Genomic DNA, 18,106 nt, shown 5'->3' on the forward strand with positions numbered 1-18,106 from the left:
ACAAGATATCCACTGTAGTGAGATCACTAGTAAATAACAGCATTCAACGGACCAGAGCTTCTTGGCCATTCACAACTCCAGAGAACGCACGTATACTGCTTGGGAGGTTGTTGACGAGTTCAACAGGACTTTCACCAAGGACAAGTCATTTTGGCAGGGAACACCTTCAAAGGTCAGTTGATGTACCAATGTTGATGTCGTGATTAGTAAATTAAAGTGCCCACATAAAGCGCGAGCGACATCAAGTATGAAAGTCGATGATTCGTCTGAGAACTCAGTTGAAAATCCTGAACAAGGGTGATCTACCAAAGGCCGAAACTGCAATGTTGGTACGACGCCGCCTTTATCACCACTGCTCTTTTCAAGTACCTGAAGCTGCAACCAGGCACTTACGTCGAAGCAACGCGATCGAAAAACCCGGGTACGTACCTGTTCGTCGGGAGAACGACCGTCACTTTCCTGTACCGTAACAGCACCTTGCGGATGACATTCCTTGAGAAGTATTACCAAACGTCCGCTCTGCAGACAGGAGTTATATCGTAAAAGATAATTTAGTGACAGCTGCGTGTTCAGTTCGCGTTCAGGTCGAGTGGCCGACTGAAGGCTTTGACGACGGCCTAAGTGCGAATCGATGGATGTGTCGACCGGCTAGTCGGACGCCCGGTCGATAGATAAATATTTGTCCATTACAGATATCGCGTGCGACGTGGCATCTGTCACTCGTTTGGGCAGGACAAACAACAACTGGACGTTTTCAGGAACGGGAATCTAGCAAAGTTTGCGTTCAACCATCCTCCGCTATGAAGGCCCCGGCAGTGTGCGTAACGCCACCATTTTCCCCTGGCAGTGACGTGAGCACGACTTGGGGGGTAGTGATGAAGCTGTAACGCACCCAAGGTGGTCGTGTAACCGAAACAGAACCGAAATCAGTACTGCTTGAGTCAAGTGAAACATTTATTTCCGCATGGTTGGCATACACATGATGAAGGAAGTAGATGTAGAAACCAGAACAGCCTTAGAAGGTGTAAAAACGCCGTGCTAGTCTACAACTTGAAACCATCGTGTCTGACAATGTCTTGGCGTTTAAGAGCAATCTTCTACAACAGTGGGCGGAAGAACGAGATTCTGATGGCGAGATGGCGTTTGCTAAACTCGTTTGCTACAGCACTTAGGTCCATTTCGCGAACGAGCTCTTATAGTGGCAAGGCGATATGATTTAGTGTAGAGCGTGAGTAAGTTTTGACCAATCGGAGGCATGATGAAGACCTTTCTGGCGTGCAGGAGGTCACAGTATACACGTACGTTTTAAAATGGACTTCACCACATAGCACGCTCCTAGCCAACCACCATCCCGAATGACAACGTTCTCGCCCTATATATTTGTTGAAAACGGGAGGCGGAGTGCCTCTATTTTTTGAGAGAGTATTTTGTGCCATTATTCACGGCACAGAATAGGCCCCGCCTCCCGCTTTCAACAAATCACGGGCGGGAACGTTGTCATTCGGGGTGGTGGTTGGCTAGGAGCGTGCTATGTGGTGAAGTTCATTTCTAAGAGTGTACAACTGGAAAAGCGTCCTGAACGGTTCGCTTTCCTTTTCCCACGAAAACTCCTTTCACGTCCTGAAATGAAGCAAGGGTTGCGACACGCTGCTTTACAATGTCCATTATTAGCATGTCTCGGTGAACGACACGAGTTCGTGACCAGCATTGAGGGACCGTGATAAACCATAATGTTATGAGATGACGTACACAGCACGTGATCGAATAAGCATGTTGACAGAGAAGACAGGAGATTTATGGTGCTGAGCGTGTGCATACAATCTCCTTTATTGGACGTTACCCTCCGGCCGTTGCCGGACACTGTTTTTTTTGTTTTTTTGTTTTTTTTTCGTTGGAGGTTCTGGACGCGAAGGCTGCAGTTGATAAAATGGCATAAACGCGGGCGACCTGCTGGACGAAATCCATGATGTAAAAGCATGCGCATGGACTACACAAGAACGGTCTAAAACGGACCTACACGTACTTTAGGGGTAGTCACATAACGAGGTGAGAAAAGCATGCAACAAGTTTGCCCTAGCCGTTTACATAAGTACGAAAATTGCGAATTCCACGCCATATTAACCTTCGATTAGTAGGCGGTAAAAAATAAACCCAAGTACTTGATAGCGTAAACACACTTCAATGGCTCTATATAATCCACGCAAAAAAAGCCATCACCTTCCTTCACGTCGTTCCGTTTCCCCTTTTTGAAAACGGGATTGATAACAGAGCTCTTTTGAGTTCTGCAGGCATAACAGCCGAGAAAAACATACCATTCAATATGGAAAGGACAACGTGTTCAAAAACATGAATGTTTCGTTTTATATCGATCGAACGGATACCGGGGGCTCTAGTGTTAGAATATCTTTCAACAATTCGAAGTAGATCCATGCAGTCTCCTTGAGACCTTGTCTGTGTTTGTCGTTTTTTTGTCCCCTATAGTCTCGGGTTTTTAAGTTATGGGTCTCCTTTATGTCGTGAAATCCAAACGAGTCCGGACCAAAAACATAGTTGATCGTCTAGGCCAGACGTTAGCGACGAAACATCTCATTTTCGCGTAAATAAAGATGGCGGAGCGAAAGTTGAAGCTGATTTTGTAGATGCGTACAGGAAGACTCAGAGTATGAAATTGAAGCTGTCTGTAAATCTTTTTATCTTCCCTTCGCCGTTCCAAGCACCATCCTCCTTTTTAGAGAAAATTTGGTGTCATGGCGACCCGATGAAAAACGACAACCAATGAAATTCGCCTAAGTTTGATTGACAGGCGAGCCTCGTATACCAAAAGGGAGTCTGGTCATTGGGAGGAGCCCCAAAAAGAGGCTCGACCTGTCAATCACAGTTCCGCGCCTCTGACTGGTTTGCTTTTTACCACCGGGATCGCCGGTTTTACTACAGCTCAAGGGCTCCAGCTGCCGTCGCTCCGTGTTTTCACGTGACGGAGAAGAACGAATCAGCTTGCGGAGCGCAGTCTGATTCGCTCTTTTCCGTCACGTGCCATGCTGTACACGGACATCTCGGTCACCCCGCTACGACGCCGGTTTTTCTTCAAAATGATGCTTCTAATGCTAAGGCATTAAAATGCAGGGGAGCTCGTGATACATCAGGGGTGCCGAAGTGGCGCCCTGCGTGGCCCTCGAACAAAAAAGAAAAAAGAAATCGTCCCAAGCTTCATGAACGGTCGTGGCGTTATAAGTAGGCTCCGTACTCGTGCAGTTTATCTTGCATTGGTGAGTGATCGAAAAGCGTTGGCATTGACCTGTAATAGCCGGCGACTCTCTAAATATAATACTCCTGTCAGGCGGACTAATTTACTGCCACTTTCAACATGTGAGACGTCCACGTAGTGTCATTCGTGTGCTGTCACATGACATCTCTTATTCACACTCGGGAGAAAGTGTACTAACGATTTAGCGAATTCCCCAAACTCACTTCTCTTCTCCTGACCGAGTGTGTAGCCTCCGCTAGCGTCACTAAATAGCGGTACAGAGTATCGCATTCCTATTCCGCGCGGAAGCCGCCGTTCGGTGTCCGCGATTGGGCCCGATCGTGTCACGTGGTTTCTCCTTCCAAGAACGCGTCGCCATGTTGAGTCCCCTCCATCCAAAACCGGTTTCCTCTGTTGCGAGCTGGCTCGCCTGCGCGCTGTTCACCGGCGGAGGAGGGCGAAGTTGGCGTTCGGTTGCTAGGAGACGCCGGACCCAAGATGGCGGTCTCGCTCGCCGGCGTGGCTCAGTGTCGCTACTCTACTCCATTATTTAGTGACTCTAGCCTCCACGGCAGGCTTTGTGGTACAAGTATAAATGTTGACAAAAAGCGAGAGGCCCCGACACCACAATATTTTTAAACCAGCATTTTCAACAGCGTGTTTATTTTATTTTAGTGCAGTGTGACATTGCCTCGATAAAAACATGCCATTATACTCACGTTAACAGCCTGTGAGAAGTCGCATTCTCGGCGATCCTGCGGCGGCCACTTTTGTTGTGGCACATGTTTGAGATCAATTTATTTAATATTGGAAGAAGATTTGCAAGAGGTGTCTCTAAATTTAAAAAAGAAAGGAAATAAAAACATTCTGAGGAGGATATTGTGGCGCATGCCTAAAAATGTTTGACATGACAACAGCGAAGACGACGAAAGTAACACAGAGACACACAGGGGCATTTCCAATCTCCGTACCAAGTTTCAGCTGGGAAATGGCAGTTCAGCGTACTGGGAATTTTCGTTGGGAACGCTTGGATTGCTTCCTGCTGGGATCACTTGACACGCGTTTTCTGCGGCCGACCACGATATCTCGGGTGGGTCTGCCCTGTACGCCTGTAAGCCCTGACGCTGTAAAACACAAATTCATTGTCGGACACACGAGGTGCGCGTTTGTTATTCAACCCCGAAGTATACAGTCTTCTTTACAGAGTATTTGAGTTCAGTGGCGGATCCAAGGGGCGAGGGGCGGTTGAGCGATCGCCCCCTTCCTCTCCCCCCTCCCCCACTACGCGCTCCGACACGCGGGACATCCTGAAGCGACAAAACGTATTATTATTTTCGGTTAGACATTGATGGATGAGCGTAAGTTGAAAATGATTTCCGAGAAACGTATATGAGGATGTGCATTTGCAGCGTAAAATCAGAGTAGTCTGTGAAAAAATTTTGTCACGAAATCCCCGCTTCATTGTGTGTTTTCGTCGCCATTTTGGGTGGCAGTATGGTGTCATGGCGACCCCCTTGGTAAAAAGCAAACCATTAAGAGGAGCGAAACTGTGATTGGCGATCGACAGGTCGAGCCTCTTTTTGTGACTCCTCCCAATGGCCAGACTCCCTTTTAATATACGGCTCTGCCTACCAGGGAACGGGAACGCCGCCACGGGACGGTAAAAGGGAGAAGTTCGGTGGTTCGGTCTCCTTACTTCTCCTCTGTGCTCATATCAGCCCCGCAAGCACTCACAGTCACACTGCTCACGACGACTCACAAGCAAGCAAGGAGAGCAAGCACTCTAAACCCATAATAAGGAAAGAAGGAGTGTCGAGAGAGTCACGTGGGGAAGTCTGATAGCCGGCGAAGAGACTCTCTCCCCGCTGCTGCGACACGCTCGTGTAATAACGCACCGGTGATCATTTTAGACAATTTCATTTCGTACACATTATTTCATCCTCCATTCGCATTTGTTTCTGGAAATGGACACAGTTCGTAGCAGTTCGTAGTCTAAGCCAAGTCAATGTCAGTCTAATCCAACCGAAGTTTGAATGCATGCATGCAGCACTAGCACAACACATACCCATATCACTGCAGAAAAAGTGTGCTCTGGAAAAACTGTTCATGTTTGTCATGTCTAAAGCACGCCACGACGAGTTAGTTTCCATTATAAGAGGCGTTCACGAGCAGCTCAGACGGAATTATCAAACAAGTACCCATTTTCTGTCGCATTACTGGGTCCCCGCAGTGTCGTCCGATGACAAGAGGTTCATTTCTTTTTAAAGGTGGGGACCATGTTGAAGTTTGGACGAGACACTGCAACGACAAGGAAGCCAGGCTACGGTATGCACAGAGCATGAAAACACTGGCGACAGATGTGTGGAAGAACGACGACAGAATAGTGTGGTGCTATGAAACCTTGAAGTACGCACGGCTTTCAATAGGAAGATATCCCGCATAATACTTGTGTTTTCTACTCAGAGATTATTTCTTCGAGGGTGGCCTGCAGAGGTCCATCAGAAGGCTGTGGAGAAGAGACGGAAGGCAGGGGCACCCCGATGAGAACATTAATGATGCTTTCCGGTTAGTTACATTATATACATAAATGCTGTATAACGGAAATGACATTGCGTACGCAGTGGCAATGTAACGCCAAAATTTATAGTTTTTGAATTGCGCCACGTTGTTGTTGGCAGTAACCCAATTTGGAGTACTTTTGTTTTGTCCTCTCTTAGAGAGGGTTTTTCTCGAAAATCACACCTGACTGTGAAACTGGTCTTGAAATTAGAATCAGTGCCGTGCGTGAACGTTCAAACAAATAAATTCGTGCATTTCCATCCAGCAATATTTCTCAATATTCGCTGCTTTCCATCGAAGCTACTTCTCAACAGGCTTGTGAAGCTGTTATGCACATGTTATGCAGGAAACTAAATCTGGATTGTGAAAAACCACTGGTGTTGGATGTGGGCAGCTGTTACAACCCTTTCAAGGTGTACACGGACATTGATACAGTGGCCATTGACCTCACGCCTGCATCTGACGTAAGTCTTACGTTCAGTGATCAGTCAGAATGTGTTGGTTGTCATCACCACTTGCATGTCGGAACGTGCTTGTAATGCCAGACGCTGATTGTCGAGATAAGTAGTAAGTGAAAGGCGCCTGTTGGACAGCATTGTGCTTCCTGCTGCCCAATACACACGTTCCGATTGTTCTTCTCAACACATCGAGTTATCACACCATTGAACAAACGTAGCCTCCTTGTGTCTCAACTTTGCATGCTTGTCAAGTACTTCGCAGGCCAATGGTGCCAAAGCAGGTATTTCTAAAAATCAACAGGATTTCCCCGTTGCTGTCATCTGTTCACTATGTTATCTGCAACTTTAAAGAGGAATTCGATTTCAATACGTAAAGGGGGTTGCCGTGTAAACGAGAAATTAGCCGAGGTGGGCTACAACATGGATCAAATTACCCCCCCCCCCCCCCTTTATTAAATCAAACTCAGGAAAAATGGGTCCCAGATTTGAATCGTGAACCAATTTTTAATCAGAACGTCTAGGTTTGAATCCTTTTTCCTGTGTTGTTTAATTTAATAAAAGGGGGGGTGGGGGTTGCTTACCGTGCAATTATCCGATAATTAGCCATACCTGGACATCTACTCCTGGACAACAAAGCACAGTGTAAAAAGACTAATTAGGAAATGGCTGTTGTGTTGACAAGAATTGTATGAAAAAAACAACAACTCAGATTATGATGATGTCAAAATGTGATCATTGACTGAGGTTTTCACACTTTTCTACATTTCTGCGCACTTCTAACAAGTATTCTAGTATTTCTAACATACTCCCTTTTTTTTTTCTTCTCCGTCACCGTCTGCCACTGTAAAGGTTGACCCCAAAAGGTCATGCTGTCCTATCCCTGTATGCACGCAAAAAGAATCAATAAATTATTATTAATAATTGAGCCAGTGAAGTGGCACCCTCTACTTTCTTCGATATTGAATGACACCAACGATGGCTGCATACAAAAATGTACCTGTCTCCCCAGGATGTCCTGCAGTGCGACTTCCTTCAAGTAGAGGTCACCGATCCATCCTCCTCCATATTTCTTCGTCGAGAGTGCCTGAAAAGTCCGCTAGTGCATCTCCCATCGGAGAGCTTCCATGTTGTCCTGTTTGTACTGGTGTTAGAATACCTGCCTTGCACTATCCAACGTTGGACTTTCTGCACCAAAGCAGTGAGGCTCCTGAAACCAAATGGACTCCTGCTCATAGTCACTCCAGACTCGAAGCACCAGCAAAAGAATTCTGCCATGATCCGAAGTTGGAGAGGGGTCCTGGAAAGTGTCGGACTTTGCAGGATCCGCTACGAGAAACGACAACACCTGCACTGCATGGCTTTCCAGAAAAACAATGCGCTGTCTGTGTCTAAGGATGACGCTGAGACGTCCATGTACATTCCGCAAGATTCCATAGACTATGTGCGACAGAAGAGAGAGGCGGTGATTGTTGAGAGATCGGACGTTGAAGACAAGGCGCTGGTAGAGACTTTTTCCCAACTTCCGCAAGGTTTTGTCGATGCGTGTTAAGTTGCATGGATGCCCTAATCCCGCCATTTTTTTTCAATCACGTGTGGGAAAGTCACATACAGCTAACATAATTTTGACTGTGTATGTTATGCATTTTTGCCACTGGACCGCTGCAAGTGCATGAACAACCATAAATAGCATATTTTTTTACCATTTGCAGATGAAGTTTAGGCATGGTATCATTTTCACTTCTTTCGGGTGGTTGCAAACCTACTTCCTGCATGCAAGCGTTTTAGTTGCTGACCACCGCCAAAAAACATTTTTATGGACGTTGACGTTTGCAATTATGTGCGGACAGAATACAATGCATTTGTCGGGCGCACCATAGTCTCTGGAGGGATATAATAGTTCAGACACACCTCAGAACTACAAGGTGCTCGCATATCCTCTAAAAAGGTTGTCATAAAAAAACTGTGGGTGGCTCATTTTTCTGTGCATAGCCAATGGCTTATTTTGAAAAAATTAATTTGCATGTTTCCAATGTACGTATGACTGAGACAGCTCTTGTAGCAAGATACGAATATTCGTACATATCAAGTAGAAGCTGGGTCCTCGTTGTAGTCAGACACTGTAGCTGCAATCCACAGCCATAATAGTTTGTCGTCCTCAAGGCACAAGGTAGATCTACGACTAATTACATGACATTTCTACCGTACGGCAGCTTCATTTTTCATTGTGCAACTGTAATTATTAAAATCATCTTGTAGGTTTTTGAGCAGGCAGCAGGACTTAGAACACTATCCAGAAAGGAGGTGATGCTCTGATAATGATACCGCTTCTCTGCACTCTTCTGTTGATTGGTTTGACTGATAATGATACTGCTTCTCAAGCTGGCAATCAGAGTGACAGCACATGTAAAAACATGTGTAAGAATAACCCTTTTCCTTCAAATCAATTTCACAACTTGCTGTCACGTGGATACGACAAACGGTGACCCAACTGCAGATTTGTTGACCTACGTCCAGGTGAGTATGGAACATGCGTTGTAATGCTACAAGAGAGAGTCATACGAAAACTTTAAAAATGCAATAATAATTCAAAGCACCTCTGGGTTGTGTTGTAAGTTGGCAGTAGTTATCCTCAAGACATGAAGAATGGAGTGTAAATACGGTGGTCATGCTTGCCACAATCTTTCACGTTGTGTTTCGACATGTTATTACCTCCTGGTGGCCACTGTTCAAAGCCTATTGATCACTGTTAACAACTTACAGTACATAGAGCAGAGTCTTTCCCTTCTATTAGCTAAGTATCATACAAAACATTTCCCATTGCACCTCATGCTAGAATATGTGCCCAGCTTCCGACATGGCTGCACAACATAGCAGGAAAGAAGCGTCCGGTGGGTGTTAGTGTAAACAAATGAAGATTCTTGCAGGAACGGACAAAAACACTTTTCTGACTGTATTAAAATATCTGTTAGCTTTTGTTTAACTTTATGCAGATATAGTGAAACAAAGATGTTTCAATGCAGGTAACAATGTTTCTTACCCCATTGTGTGTGTGTGCACACCTTGTTATTTTGTTCACATAATAACACTAACGCATTATTGTGCCTGCAGTAAGAATATCCACTAAGACACTGTGGTGTACTTTTAATAAAGACCTAAGGAAAAGAAAACGTAAGATTAAGCGAAAATGGAAACACCCAACTGTGTGGCTCATCTTATAATGTGAGGCTAAATTCAGTGGAATCAAATTTTTAACTCAAACAGAACCATTTCAGAACGTTGATATTTTTATATTACTCTATATCAGACTGACATCTTCAGGGCATGCTTTAACCAGCTCACTCAAAACGTTATTGTGGCTCGAGTTATGTCACCTTGTACAAAATTACAAAATGCACACACAAATGTTGCATGCAGTTAGTACATCTGACCAAGATGGATGTAACACACATTCTCCATGAAGAAAGGACAGTGAAAATGCCATCAAGCTGACATTTTACATTGCACGCTCAAGTGTAATAATGCCACAGTACTTAATCACATGTCCAAACATGCAGAGTAGTTTTAAGTTACAAAAAGTAACACATCTGTAGTACTATTAACATTTGATTCACAACAAAAAAAAAGAGAGAAATGCAGAGGGCAAACCTGACTTAGTACTCGAAATATTGGCGATAATGTCATTAGCACAATTCCTTACTTGTCGGGCACCCCATGCGACACGATCACTGGTTACAGCCGGTCCCACAAAACGTGCCAGGACTTGGAAAACACGCTGGTTCGGAAAAAAAAAAAAAGGCGTTTCTCGATAAAGTTTTGTCTTGCTTATAAACACTGTAGAGCAAGTCCGTATACTGCGCCTCGCTCTCCGAAACCTTCACCCGGAGCACTGCGAGTTCCAGAACATATTGAGCACCATCCAGCTATATGAGGGCGTACGAAAATAAATGTCCTGGTGGGAAGTTACACAGACACGGACCTTCAGCTTCTTTTCCCCATCAGCTTCCCTTTTTGATGCTTCTGCTGATACAGTGAGAAGGAAGGAGGTCTTCTGGTGCTTCTTGGAATATCTTGATGCTGAGGGCAGCCAACAGTCTTGAAACAAAAAACCTTTTTGCAGTGTTGAACAAGAGTTGAACGTCATCATTCATCATCTTCATCACCTTTTTGCAGTATTTCGATCAGCTATTACCACTGTAGTAGAGAACGTTTTTGTAATGGGATGGGGTCAATCCGAAATTTTGTCCGAAAAATCCTCTCTGTTTTATGGAAAAAGGCATCATATTGATCGGACAGATTTCGGAGCCCAAATCAGAAAATTCAGTTTCTAGCGATCAAAAATTGATTCGAGTGCTTGTGGGTCATAGCAAAAGTTTGCTGGCAAACATATACCACTAACCCCATAATCGTAAAATAAGTCGATTTCTTAATAGTCTTTTGTGACATGTCGGGTGGAACCCCCCCATATGTATATGAACTTTATGGAATTTGCAGAATTTGATGGATGTCATTGATAGAATGCCTCATGCAAAGTACTTAACCTGCATAAAAAAAAATGCTCAAAAGCTAAACTCTCTTAGCCTTCATAGAAACTGTTGTCACGTTCAAGCCGCAGAAATTACTTTTTTGTGACGATATCTTACGCTAATAATTTTGCATTGGGAATAATTTAATAAACAATAATTTAATAAACGCTAATAATTTAATAAACAATTTTGCATTGGGAAGTACGAGCGTAAGAGAGCACAACCTTAACTCGGCTACAAAGTTACCGTTGACAAAACAACCGTAACTACCACCAGAACATCTGCCCTCAACACAAACCCCCCTAAGGCAAATCGTCCGACGGCAACTGCACGTTGGGGTACGGCTCTTTCGGCAGAACCTGCTGCGTGTGCCGCACTTGCACAGACTCTTCCACGCCGCCCACTGCACCTAGCTCCTGATGATGCTGTGCGGGCTCTGCGGTGGGCAACACTGGGTCGGCCACCGGCGGCGAACCGTCTGCTGTGGTCAGGTTCGTGATGGACTTTGACCGGACGCACTGAAAGTCGACGTGGCGACTCTTGGCCTCCTCCTTCTCCCAGGACATCCTGAGGAAGGGCCGCTGGACGTAGTTGTAGATGACCTCTGCTCGACCTCCTGGACGGCGTTTCACTTTTTCCTTGTACGTGGGGTAACCTACAAAGTTATAGTACCTAGCAAGTTACAGTCAACCCTCGATTTATGAACCTTCGATTTATGAATTCCCTCATTTTATGAACACGAGCACAGGGAACCAAACTTTTGACATGCATTTTTCCCTCGTTTTATGAACCTCGATATTCGGATAATGAACGGAATTTCTGGGAACCAACTAGGAGTTGCCCAGCGTTTTTGCCCTCAATTTATGAAGGGATCGTTCCGAGGCCAACAAAAATGGGATTATTCGTGGTCTTATGAATGACGCCTGAACGGACAAAACGTTTTCCAGGTATTGCACCCTCGGTTCTTAACCCCTTGAAATCCGAACAACAAACGGGTTTTTGCAGAAGTGTTCCTGACCCCAACTCATGAATGAGGTGTCCGCTGTCACCCGGAGATTAATAAACGTAGGTTAAAAACCCCAGAGGAAATCCGAGACCAGTTGAGTGCGAATGTGCTGACATCTCCTCTTTCCAAGATTGACACAGCAGAAGGGATGGTCCGAAGCAAAATTAAACTACTATTTAGTATTGCATAATAAACAGAGTGTGAATGCGCTAACATCTGTGCTTTGTGAGAATGATACAGCAGAATGGCATGGTCGAAAGCCACAAAAAAACACAAAAATTACACAATATATTGCATTATAAACACAATACCAACTCGGAAATACTGTTCCATTTGCTCGATAGTACTCACTTAACGGAATTTTTGATTTATGAATCCCTCGATTCATGGACGATTTTTCGGGGAACCGAGGGTGTTCATAAATCGAGGGTTGACTGTATACGTGTGACAGGAAACGAAAAAAATATTTTTCAAATTGCGAGTAAAATTTCGGTAGAACTGCTCGGGGTGACGTCTGGTGGGGAATAACTGCGAATTCGTCGGGCTACGGTGATCTATGTTGCCGACTGCCTTGCTGCTCATGGTGAGCACGTAGTAGACTTCTTTTGTTTTAGACACGGTGTTACGCACGTGCGGTGTAATTATGGCACCGTACATTGCAGGTAATGCACATTTGGTGGCAACTGTGATGCAGCATTGCCCATAATTTTAATTTTTTTAAAGAAGTATGAGTGCAACTAGAACGGATATTGGGACGTAAGAGTACTGAGGTCATCCAATACTGCTTTACAGTACCCTTTGAGAAATGACAGTGATACACAGTGTGATAGACAAGTGGTATCATTAGTGGAATGGCTTTAGGCTTAGTTACTGTCACTTTAAATGCAGAAAGTGAGAGATTAACTTTGTGGTTTTACTTCAGATATCAAGGCAACTTGATCAAGCTCAGCTCTTCGTGGCAATATCTGTTTATTAGCCCCTACACAGTATGTGTGTAACATAAGTGATGTAACCGGTATAAGTGTGGTACGGTAACTGGTGTGGACAGCACATTTGTCTCAAGGTTACCTGTTATATATACTGGCGATATATAGTTGTTAGGCCAGCAAAAGTTCCATCTTTTCTCAAAATATGAGCCACGTTGGCCTCAACCCTATGGCCTTAGGTGTTGACACTGCAAGGTCCCTAAAGCATCACTAGATGACTCTTGAGCAGTGTGAGTAACATTCTACACCCTAGGAGGATATCACCGAGGACAACAGCAAGAAAAAAAAAGTCTCCCATCATGCTGCCAGCAATCAAACAGCAATCTGTATCAACCTGCCTATCAATGAATTTACAGCCTAAATAATGTCTATAAAAGTCAACCTGCACTGATATCACCCTCACCTTCGATCCCCAGCCTGATCTTCTTGAGGCCTCGCTCTTTGAGCACTTGCTTGGCGACATCCCTGTTTTCAATGTACTTGAAGAACCTGTACATTGCTGTGCTGTGCACAACTGAAATTTGGGTACAAATGTGTTAAGCAATAAGTAACACACGATCCGCTAACGTGTCAGGACTCGGTATGTAGGTTAGTGTGATGCAATGGACAACTTTTTCTTTCCAACACGAAAGTGGAACGTGAGTTCGGGTGTTTGCCCTCAAAAGGTAGGCAACCGTAAGAGTCAATTTATCCTATCGTCTCATTAATAATTTCCGAGGCACGTTACAGCCATCTGGGCAAATTTGAAAGCAAGAGCGAATTATTACGTGGGCATAAATGTAAAAGAGCGTGTGAAAATTTTTAACGTTATAGCTCTGAAATGCGCAAAGTAGGGCACAAAACAAACACGCAGTCGAACCTTGATCTAACAATCGTGAACTATTTCATCGTACCTAAACTGATTAAATTTGAAAAGCTTTACGTCACACAGTGTGAAGAGGCAAGCAACATAAACGTGTACATATATGTATATGTAGTCGAATCACAATTATTCAGCTAAGGGACCTTCATGAAACACCTGGTACATATTCATCCTGGGCCGACTTCGGGCGGAACTGTGCTGATATTCGTCCGGAAAGCCTGCCGGAAAACCCAGGAAAACCTCAAACAGCGCAGCCGGTGCCAGGATTGGAACCCACATCACCTCCCTGTCTCTGTGTGGAAGACAATCATGCTAACCACTACGCAATGTAAGCTGGTCTTATAAACACCGCAACGCCGGTATAAGTAACGAGCCCTACAGTACAAATCATGCGCAATTGATGGGGGCAGGGCGTCTGGTATTTTGTCTTGTAGAGCAGATTTTTACACAATTTGCATGTTTTGTTGTACGTCCTGTTATTCACATCCCTTGCTTAAGTTCCTAAATCCTGTAAACTCCTCCCCGTGAAGAGAAGCCACCCCTGTTACAAATACAATGCAGTACCTGCTGTGTCTTAACGAGGACAAAATCGTGTAGATGGCCTAGAACATGAAACGGAAATACTTACTCTGAGAATATTCTTCCCCAGTTTGCGGTGGATACTCCTCGTCCCAATCAACAATGTCATCATCCAGGAGAACAACGATGTGACATTCCCTGTCTCCTCTCTGGAATGAAAGCAAGTTGCAGTCGACCGTCCAACTTAGCAACAAATCAAAATCCAGCTGTGACTTGGAGTCGTTCCATATAATATAAGCTACACCAAAATGATGAATGGATCACGAAAAACTGTACGACGATATTCCGGTCTCTGCCACTACGGCTATGCTCAAGTGCCGTGCAAGCTTTTCTCTGTGTCACGAGAACATCCATCCTACCTGAGCTGATATGACCATACGACGTAGTATCAGGTCTTCCAGGAACTTTTCAAATTGCTGCCTTGCTCCCTCATTGGACAGTTCGTGCAGAAGGCCTCCTAAAACGAGCCAATCAACGAGCACGGGCATAAGTAGCACACAACCACTGGGCATTGATGTTGATGGAGGATGAAACTTTCTATGATGCGCTGGGCATCAACGCGCCAAACGCTGCATAGGACTACGAATGTGAGTGGGAGAAACGGAACGTTCCACCCCATCGCACCGTCAAAAAAGCCGCAGAGGCTCTTGTCGTCCTTGAGGACTTTTGCAACGGCACAGCTGACAGCGTTGATGCGCGTGAGGACTTATCCGCAACAGGTATTTTCAACGCGCAGATTTTTTTTTTTCCGAGAAGCGAGCGACAACTACGCAGTTTTTCTCTAAATAAACCAGTGTTTGCGTAGGCAGATATAACTGGCATTATGTTGTCCTTTCGTTATTTCAACATTTCGTTTCAACATTCGGATGATTCGGACTTTGGTCGTAGGTCTCATGAGATCCGATTAACTTGTACTTTAGGTGAGGTGGGAGATATGATCAAAGAGGAATCTCGGAAACATAAAAGCTAGAGCTGTGCAAATAAAAAAATTCCAAAGTGCATCGGATCCGAATTTCTGACACACACTGCAAATCAAATTTCGAATTATTTCCTTCAGTTTTCAGTCAAATTCCAAATATTTACAAGCAGCCTAATCCAAATATTTCGAACATCTTGCATTAGAAAATTTCGCTTCACTAGGAGAACTGCTGTTCCTAATGGGTGGGCCCTTCAGCCTTTTAGTCGGAATAAAATATGAGAAAAAGAAGGCCCTCTACTTCGGACATCAGAACACACGTACATTACACCACTGAGATGTGTATTGTACTTCTTGTACTTTTTACAAACTGCAAATATTTCCCTTTGTTACTACGCACAACTTGGAAGTTGTGAACATCTTTATTGAGACCTTTAATGTACAATGTACGGTGGGACCAATAATGACCCGTAATGCAAGCACAGAAAACCTTCGACTCACTTATGGGAGTGTGCTTCATATGGGCCAGTCAAGGAACATATTGAGTGCACAACTAAATTTCTTTCAAGTAAATTTCACATTCAAATAATACGATTCGTAATATAATAAATAATGATAATATTATTCAAATAATAATATTTTTTGGCCAAAAGTTGCCTTCAGTTATTTAAAAATAGCGAACAACTTCGACATCAAGCGTGAAAACCAGTAGAAGTCTATGGTAGCCAGGACCGTGCAAACCCCCAAATTTATCGCTTCCCGTCGTCTGCTACATGTGCGTAGGAACCGCTGCTCACTATAACCCTGTGCACCAAAATCTGCGAGCTGCTTCCAGACCCCAGACACAAGAGGCATGACACTGTAATCTTCGAAGTGGCGAGCTGTGTTTTGTAAACCACTTAAAGTAAACACAAAAATAATGGAACTGTCACGCAGCAAATTACAACTTTATATTCATCACGTATCATCAGGCAGGTTATAAGCCGGTAGTCAAACGATTTTATTAACGGTACTCACTGAGGTTGTGGCACTTAACGGTTTGAGCATCAAATGGAATGAGAAGATAATCACAGGCCTCCCTAAGCTCGGGTACACTGACACTTGGTGGACAGTTGATCATGCCAGTCTTGTAATAGTCCTGCACACATTGAAAAGGGCCAAGGAGAAATTTCTACTCTCCAGTTCTGAGCATGTCTCTTAAGAACTCACCAGGATGGCCCTGAAGACGGTGGCTGAAATCCCCTCGGCAACTTCATATTCCCCACGGTCGTTGGGCCGAGTGAAGTTGTTCTCCAACGATGAACCAAACATCCTTACAAGGCAATGCGTTGCACACTCAAAAACACGTCAGATATACCTCAAGCTTATACTTAGGGCCTGACTTTTTCGGGTTTTATCTTTGGCCAAATTCGGGGGGTAAATATCGGGTGATATTTTTCATTCGAAAATTCGGGTGTATTCGGGTTAAATCCCGTTATTCTGTCGTCAGGAATTCGGGTGTTATTCGGGTGATTTTTTTTGTTTAATAAAAATTTGTCTTAACATGGAACTAATCCCAAGCAGCACAACATCTTCGCCCAATATTGGACCCAGATTGGACTAATATTGGACAAATACTGGGCCACTATTGCCAATATTGGTCCAATATTGGACCAAGATGTTGTGCTGCTTGGGATGTTTAGCAATGTTATCAAACTTTATTTTAATGCACGCTTACGAGTGTGCCACATGACCCGGTTGTTTTCGGGTAGATTCGGGTTAAACCCGAATTTTACAGATTTCATTCGGGGGGGGGTAAATATCGGGCGGATACGGGTTTAACCCTATAAAGTCAGGCCCTACTTATACTGTGCCACGTTAAAGCACACACGCCGCACCACACGGACGTCAGAATGTTTTGAAGGAGACGTGAATGCCCCACAAGAAAGAAAGAGGAAGAATCGGAATATGTTGCTGCTTGAGAAGGTCAGGTAACATTCTTGAGTACTTGTATCTTATCTCATCTTGTACTGCTGTATCTTGGATACTCTACACAAGATACCTATAAGTATGCGTACAAGAGTATCGCCCCACATACATCGCATGTTGTGATGGCTATCTGCTTCACATTGTGTTTGATGCCTTTGCATTCATATTCCGCCGTCTTATGTCAGGTGTGTGTTACAACACTCTGATGCAGTTGTTGGATTTCGCGTTCCTGTCTATATATAATTATCAATGGGATCCACTGTATCTTGAGCAATCCGCAAAGATATACTACATAAGGCCCCCGGTTTTCTGCTGCGGCAAATTCAAAATTCCGCGGCACCGACCACGATTTTCCGCTGGCAAGGAGTCAACGGCTGCTCGAAGAGGGAAACACTGTTTTCTTGGATAATGTGGGTACAAAAAATATTTTACGAACTTCAGTATTACATGATATCTTGTGTTGTCCACATGACGGCAAATGGTGTTGTCAGCTACAATCACTTTATATCTGATGAAAGATATTTCAGTATACGAGTACCGTGTCTTTTAGTGTATGCGCTTCTATATTGTGTTGCATCATCCTGATAAGCTTCTCCATGCAAGAGATGTTTATCTTCGGACACCCTGTATTTACACGCACGCATATCGCGCACCGTGTTTTTGCATACCACACGGGTGATTACGTTCTTCCGTACACGAGTGCAAATATTTTTGCTGCTCCCTGAAGAGTAAACACATCACTTGAACTCTTGACAAGCAAAGAAAGTAAAGTCCAATTACCCCATTCTGACATCCTTGTGCTGCCTGCAAAAGGTACCGTATTATCCGGTGTACAACACCACGGAAATTAGTGGGTTTTGGTTTGATGCATAACACGGAGGTGAAAAATATTGCTGCTAGTAGCCCGCATGATCTCTACGTAGCCACCCGCAGTAATGAAAGCTTTTTATTCCATCTATCACGAAAAAAAGGTTTACTCTAACAATCTTGGTTGTAGTACACTTT

At 44.2% G+C, this 18,106-nt stretch overlaps 2 protein-coding genes across 4 annotated transcripts in view; one reads left to right on the top strand and one right to left on the bottom strand.

Moving 5' to 3' along the window:
* The first annotated feature begins 4,917 nt into the window (after positions 1-4,917).
* On the top strand, positions 4,918-9,023 carry LOC135401586 (S-adenosylmethionine sensor upstream of mTORC1-like). Of its 2 annotated transcripts, none has more exons than XM_064634088.1 (5): positions 4,918-5,141; positions 5,512-5,650; positions 5,708-5,809; positions 6,150-6,267; positions 7,271-9,023. In XM_064634088.1, the coding sequence occupies exons 2-5, from the start codon at positions 5,583-5,585 to the stop codon at positions 7,808-7,810; spliced, it is 828 nt and encodes a 275-aa protein (XP_064490158.1). In that variant the 5' UTR covers positions 4,918-5,141; positions 5,512-5,582; the 3' UTR covers positions 7,811-9,023. The 2 variants fall into 2 exon arrangements, with proteins under 2 accessions (XP_064490158.1, XP_064490157.1); XM_064634087.1 differs by lacking the exon at positions 4,918-5,141 and adding an exon at positions 5,274-5,438.
* A 362-nt stretch (positions 9,024-9,385) lies between these two features.
* LOC135401585 (BTB/POZ domain-containing protein 10-like) overlaps positions 9,386-18,106 on the bottom strand; it is a 60,503-nt gene continuing 51,782 nt past the window's right edge. For both annotated transcript variants that reach the window (XM_064634086.1, XM_064634085.1), the window contains exons 5-10: positions 16,343-16,445; positions 16,151-16,271; positions 14,577-14,674; positions 14,267-14,366; positions 13,180-13,290; positions 9,386-11,439 (exon numbers count right to left, since the gene is read on the bottom strand). In XM_064634086.1, coding sequence (XP_064490156.1) covers positions 11,087-11,439; positions 13,180-13,290; positions 14,267-14,366; positions 14,577-14,674; positions 16,151-16,271; positions 16,343-16,445 — 886 coding nt within the window. In that variant the 3' untranslated portion in view covers positions 9,386-11,086. The remainder of the gene's footprint in view (positions 11,440-13,179; positions 13,291-14,266; positions 14,367-14,576; positions 14,675-16,150; positions 16,272-16,342; positions 16,446-18,106) is intronic.

This window comes from Ornithodoros turicata, chromosome 7 (genome assembly GCF_037126465.1).
Source record: "Ornithodoros turicata isolate Travis chromosome 7, ASM3712646v1, whole genome shotgun sequence".
NCBI classification, from domain to species: Eukaryota; Metazoa; Arthropoda; class Arachnida; order Ixodida; family Argasidae; genus Ornithodoros; species Ornithodoros turicata.

Excerpts from the sequence above, each read along its gene's own strand:
- LOC135401586 (XM_064634087.1), top strand. The coding sequence starts at position 5,282 with ATGCATGCAGCACTAGCACAACACATACCCATATCACTGCAGAAAAAG. Across the intron at positions 5,810-6,149 it reads AACATTAATGATGCTTTCCG|GAAACTAAATCTGGATTGTG; the intron begins GTTAGTTACATT and ends CATGTTATGCAG. Across the intron at positions 6,268-7,270 it reads ACCTCACGCCTGCATCTGAC|GATGTCCTGCAGTGCGACTT; the intron begins GTAAGTCTTACG and ends CTGTCTCCCCAG.